The sequence below is a fragment of the Mytilus edulis genome, chromosome 10, assembly GCF_963676685.1.
Source record: "Mytilus edulis chromosome 10, xbMytEdul2.2, whole genome shotgun sequence".
Classification (NCBI taxonomy): Eukaryota; Metazoa; Mollusca; class Bivalvia; order Mytilida; family Mytilidae; genus Mytilus; species Mytilus edulis.
Genome location: NC_092353.1, coordinates 81,886,545 through 81,892,638, shown reverse-complemented (window position 1 = coordinate 81,892,638; position 6,094 = coordinate 81,886,545). Strand labels below are relative to the sequence as shown.

At 36.4% G+C, this 6,094-nt stretch overlaps 1 protein-coding gene across 1 annotated transcript; it reads right to left on the bottom strand.

The window, feature by feature from the left end:
* Positions 1-5,358: 5,358 nt before the first annotated feature.
* LOC139493042 (involucrin-like) lies at positions 5,359-5,814 on the bottom strand. Its single transcript, XM_071281182.1, has one exon. The coding sequence runs from the start codon at positions 5,812-5,814 to the stop codon at positions 5,359-5,361; it is 456 nt and encodes a 151-aa protein (XP_071137283.1).
* Positions 5,815-6,094: the final 280 nt, after the last annotated feature.

Below are 6,094 nucleotides of genomic sequence, written 5' to 3'. Positions count from 1 at the left end.
TCTGATTTTCAATACCACTGTGCTGTTAAATGGTTGATTCCAATGACAACCATGCTGTCCCATGTCTGACTCGAATGACACCTTGCTGTCATATGTCTAGCTGCCTGCAAGGACATCATGCTGTCGCATTTCTGAATTCAATGACACAATGCTATCCTAAGTCTGATAATAATCGCTACATCCTGTTTCATGTCTGATTCGATGCTGCCCAGTGATGTATGATTCCAATTACACAATGCTGCCAAATGCCTGACTCTTATGACACAATGCTGTTCCATGTCTGACTCCAGTGACTCCATGCTGTTCTATATCTGACTTCATGCTGCTATCATTTTAGACTCAAATAACACAATGTTGTCCAATGTATGACTCTAACGACACAGTGCTGTCCCATGTCTGACTTCAACAACTCTTTTTTGTCCCATGTCTGACTCCGATGGTACTCTGCTGTCCCAAGTCTGACTCTAATGACTCCCTGCTGTCTCATATGTAAAACATAGACAGTATTTGCATTTTCTAACAAATGTTGTATCATAGCATCCTATATTCATTTTTATCAAGAAACTCATTTCTAAATTCATTTGTTGGTATAATCACCCAAGCATTGTGTATCCTATGTTTATTCATTACCTACTCAGAACACATGTTAGCAACATTAAGACAAGTCAGACAATGCACAGTTTATTATCCTTTAAGAAGTGACTGTACCAAGCCAAGAATGTGCTAATTGTTATATTGTGTTTCTTTTGTGTCATTTGTTGCCTTTTATATTTAAGTGTGAATTCACATTATTATAAGTCGTGGCACGGTACTTTCTATCCCCAATTCATGTATTTAGTTTTGATGTGATATTTTTTATTTTCATCGGATTTTGTCTAATGCTTAGTTCGTTTCTGTGTGTGTTAAATTTGAATGTTGTGTCGTCATTCTCTTGTATTTAATGCGTTTCCCTCGGTTTTGGTTTGTGACCCAGTTTCTATCGATTTATGAGTTTTGAACATTGGTATACTACTGTTGCCTTTATTTATAAGTTAAATGATCTGTGTCTCATTGTCAATGCTACAACATCTTCTTATTTATTTAAAAGAAGCTCCTGACTAGGCACAAAAACCTGAATAGTTATTTTAACATGTACTGTTAAAAACTGGTATGTTTGCATTGATGTTGCCATACGAAGACATCATTTTTGTAGTGCAAATCATAGAAAGTCTTGTAAGAAAAACACTTTTATTTTCATATATGTTTTGGAAAATTTGTTTCGCCTTTTTTTCAAAAGTAAACATATAGAATTTGATTCATCAATTCTCTCATAAGATGGCTAAAGATATACGCTCTACAGAAGACTTTTGTACAAAAGTGATGTGAATTTCTTAATCATATCTTAAAAAAAAGATATAAAGTATATATTTGACGTGAATAACTAAATGTACAGAGAAGAACGTTCATAAAAATATCATTTCAGAGTACAACATGTGGCATAGATGATTTGTTGTATTAATAGTTTTGTTAGTTCAATATGCACTCCCCATTGTGAAAACAATGTGTTCCGTAACAAAGTGTTTTATGTACAGTAAACAATCACAGCCGGACCACCATTCAGCAACAAAAGTCAAATCTGTAATAATGTAGTATAAACATCAAACAAGTTTGTAATCAAATATATACTTCTCAGTAACAATGACATGAACTGTCATTGATAATTTACTTTACAATGCATTTCTAATCAAATACAGGTTGAACACACAAAGAAGCTGGCTCTCCGTAGAAAGGAAATTTAAATACTTAACATGCTTAAGGGCAGACAAATCAAATAAAACATTTCAGATGAAAAAAAATATCAATTACATCATCTTTTAACACATGTTATTAATTGACAATATGAATCAAGTCTGTCTTACATTTAACATTTATTATGAAATAATTTTGTTTATTTATGTATTTTTTTAACTTCACGTCACTGTCATTACCTTAATGCTTACATCGACCAAATCACGTCTTTCAGCTCAAATTCATGCCATTAACTCATCCTTTGTCTATGTACGATTTATTGTGACAACAAAGTGCTCTGTAGCAATATGGTACCTTTCATCTGTGTGATGGTACAGTATAGAATCACAATCAGCCCACCGTTCAGCGACAACGATAAATTCTATAGAAATGCAGTATAAACCAAGTGCAGACATACATAACAGAAATCATACACGAGATGAGATTCACTTTGATGCGGTTCAGTCTTATCATACATGAGATGGTCTACATATTCACGTTGGTGAGGTTCAGTCGCATCATACATGAGATGGTCTACAGATCGTTCAGTCTTGCAATACATGAGATGGTCTACAGATTCAATTTGCTGAGGTTTAGTCTTATCATACATGAGATGGTATAGAGATTCATTTTGGTGAGGTTAAGTCTAAACATACATGAGATGGTATACAGATTCACTTTGTTGAGATTCAGTCTTGTCATACATGAGATGGTTTTACAGATTTACTTTGGTGAGGTTCAGTCTTTTCATACATGAGATGGTCTACATATTCACTTTCGTGAGGTTCACTCTTGTCATACATGAGATGATCTACAGATTCAATTCAGTGAGGTTCAGTCTTGTCATACATGAAATGGTCTACAGATTCACTTTGGTGAGGTTCAGTGTTAGCATAAATGAGATGGTCTACATATTCCCTTTGGTGAGGTTCAGTCGTATCATTCATGAAATTTTCTACAGATTCACATAGGTGAGGTTCAGTCTTATCATGCATGAGATGGTGTACAGATTCACTTTGGTGAAGTTCAGTCTTGTCCTACATGATATGATCTACAGATTCACGTTGGTGAGGTTCGGTCTTGACATATATGAAATGGTCTACAGATTCATTTTAGTGATGTTCAGTCTTGTCATACATGAAATGGTCTACAGATTCACTTTGGTGAAGTTCAGTCTTATCATACATGAGATGGTCTACAATTTTACGTTGATGAGGTTCAGTCTTGTCATTAATGAGATGGTATAGAGATTCACTTTGGTGAGGTTGTCTTGACATGCATGGACTGGTTTACAGATTCACATTGGTGAGGTTCAGTCTTGACATACATGAGATGGTCTACAGATTCACTTTGGTGAGGTTTAGTCTTGACATACAGATTCAGTCTTGTCATTAATGAGATGGTATAGAGCTTCACTTTGGTGAGTTTCAGTCTTGACATGCAAGGATTGGTTTACAGATTCACATTGGTGATATTTAGTCTTGACATACATGGGTTGGTCTACAGATTCATTTTGGTGAGGTCACATGACTATAAGACGTGTCACGGTACTTTTCTATCCCAAATTCATGTATTTGGTTTTTATGCTATTTTGACTATTCTCATCGGATTTTGTCTAATGCTTAGTCCGTTGCTGTGTGGGTTACATTTTAATGTTGTGTCGTTGTTCTCCTCTAATATTAAATGCGTTTCTCTCAGCTTTAGTTTGTTACCCCGATTTTGTTTTTTGTCCATAGATTTATGAGTTTTGAACAGCAGTATACTACTGTTGCCTTGATTTAGTCTGGTCATTAATGAGATGGTCTACAGATTCACATTGGTGCGGTTCAGTCTTGACATACATGAAATGGTCTACAGATTCACTTTGGTGAGGTTTAGTCTTGACATACATGAGATGGTCTACAGATTCACTTTGATGAGGTTCTGTCTTGTCATATATAAGATTGTTTACAGATTCACTTTCGTGAGGTTTAGTCTTGACATACATGAGATGGTCTACAGATTCACTTTGGTGGGATTTAGTCTTGGCATACATGAGATGGTCTACAGATTCACTTTGGGGAGGTTCAGTCTTTACTGTTTTATGTTGTGTTTTGTATACAATTTTACGTCGGTGCGGGTTCAGTCTTGACATGCATGGATTGGTTTACAGATTCACTTCTGTGAGGTTCAGTCTTGACATGCATGGATTGGTTGACAGATTCACTTTGGTAAGGTTCAGTCTTGACATGCACGGATTGGTTTACAGATTCACATTGGTGATGTTCAGTCTTGACATACATGAGATGGTCTACATATTCACTTTGGTGAGGTTTAGTTTTGACATACATGAGATGGTCTACATATTCACGTTGGTGAAGTTCAGTCTTGACAAACATGAAATGGTCTACAGATTCACTTTAGTGAGGTTCAGTCTTGACATGCATGGATTGGTTTACAGATTCACATTGGTGAGGGTCAGTCTTGACATACATGAAATTGTCTACAGATTCACTTTGGTGAGGTTTAGTCTTGACATACATGAGATGGTCTACAGATTCACTTTGGTGAGGTTCAGTCTTCACATATATGAAATGGTCTACAGATTCACTTTAGTGATGTTCAGTCTTGTCATACATGAAATGGTCTACAGATTCACTTTGGTGAGGTTCTGTCTTGTCATACATGAAATGGTCTACATATTCACTTTGGTGAAGTTCAGTCTAATCATACATGAGATGGTCTACAATTTTACTTTGGTGAGGTTCAGTCTTGTCTTTAATGAGATAGTATAGAGATTCACTTTGGTGAGGTTCAGTCTTGACATGCATGGATTGGTTTACAGATTCACATTGGTGAGGTTCAGTCTTGACATACATGAGATGGTCTACAAATTCACTTTGTTAAGATTTAGTCTTGATATACAGATGCAGTCTTGTCATTAATGAGATGGTATAGAGATTCACTTTGGTGAGGTTCAGTCTTGACATGCATGAATTGGGTTACATATTGACATTGGTGAGGTTTAGTCTTGACATACATGAATTAGTCTACAGATTCACTTTTGTGAGGTCACATGACTATTAGACGTGTCAAGGTACTTTTCTATCCCAAATTCATGTATTTGGTATTTATGCTATATTGGTTATTCTGATCGGTTTTTGTCTAATGCTTAGTCCGTTGCTGTGTGTGTTACATTTTAATGTTGTGTCGGTGTTCTCTAACATTTGATGCGTTTCTCTCAGTTTTAGTTTGTTACCCCGATTTTGTTTTTTTGTCCATAGATTTATGAGTTTTGAACAGCGGTATACTACTGTGGCCTTTATTTAGTCTGGTCATTAATGAGATGGTCTACAGATTCACATTGGTGCGGTTCAGTCTTCACATACATGAGATGTCTACACAGTCACATTGGTGCGGTTCAGTTTTGACATACATGAGAAGGTCTATAGATTCACTTTGTTGAGGTTCAGTCTTGACATACATGAGATAGTCTACAGATTCACTTTGATGAGGTTTAGTCTTGACATACATGAGATGGTTTACATATTCACCTTGGTGAGGTTTTGCCTTGTCATACATGAGATGGTCTACAGGTTCACTTTGGTGAGGTTAAGTCTTGACATACATGAGATGGTCTACAGATTCACTTTGGTGAGGTTTAGTCTTTACTGATTTATGTTGTGTTTTGTATACAATGTTACGTTGGTGAGGTTCAGTCTTGTCATTAATGAGATGGTATAGAGATTCACTTTGGTGAGATTCAGTCTTGACATGCATGGATTGGTTTACAGATTCACTTCGGTGAGGTTCAGTCTTGACATGCATGGATTGGTTTACAGATTCACATTGGTGAGGTTCAGTCTTGACATACATGAGAAGGTCTACAGATTCACGTTGGTGAGGTGTAGTCTTGACATACATGAGATGGTCTACAGATTCACTTTGGTGAGGTTTAGTCTTGACATACATGAGATGGTCTACAGATTCACTTTGGTGAGGTTTAGTCTTGACATACAAGAGATGGTCTACATATTCACTTTGGTGAGATTTAGTCTTGACATACATTAGATGGTCTACATCAAATTGAGAATGGAAATGGGGAATGTGTCAAAGAGACAATAACCCGACCAAATAAAAAACAACAGCAGAGGGTCACCAACAGGTCTTCAATGTAGCGAGAAATTCCCGCACCCGGAGGCGTGTTCACTTTGGTGAGGTTCAGTCTTTACTTGTTTATGTTGTGTTTTGTATACTATTGATTGTCTGTTTGTCTGTTAGTCTTTTATTTAGCCACGGAGTTGTTTATTTTCGACGTATGAGTGTCGGTTTCCATCTAGTATCTTCT

What these genes read in the sequence shown, in the direction of transcription:
- LOC139493042 (XM_071281182.1), bottom strand. Translation starts at nt 5,814, where the DNA reads ATGTATGTCAAGACTAAATCTCACCAAAGTGAATATGTAGACCATCTC.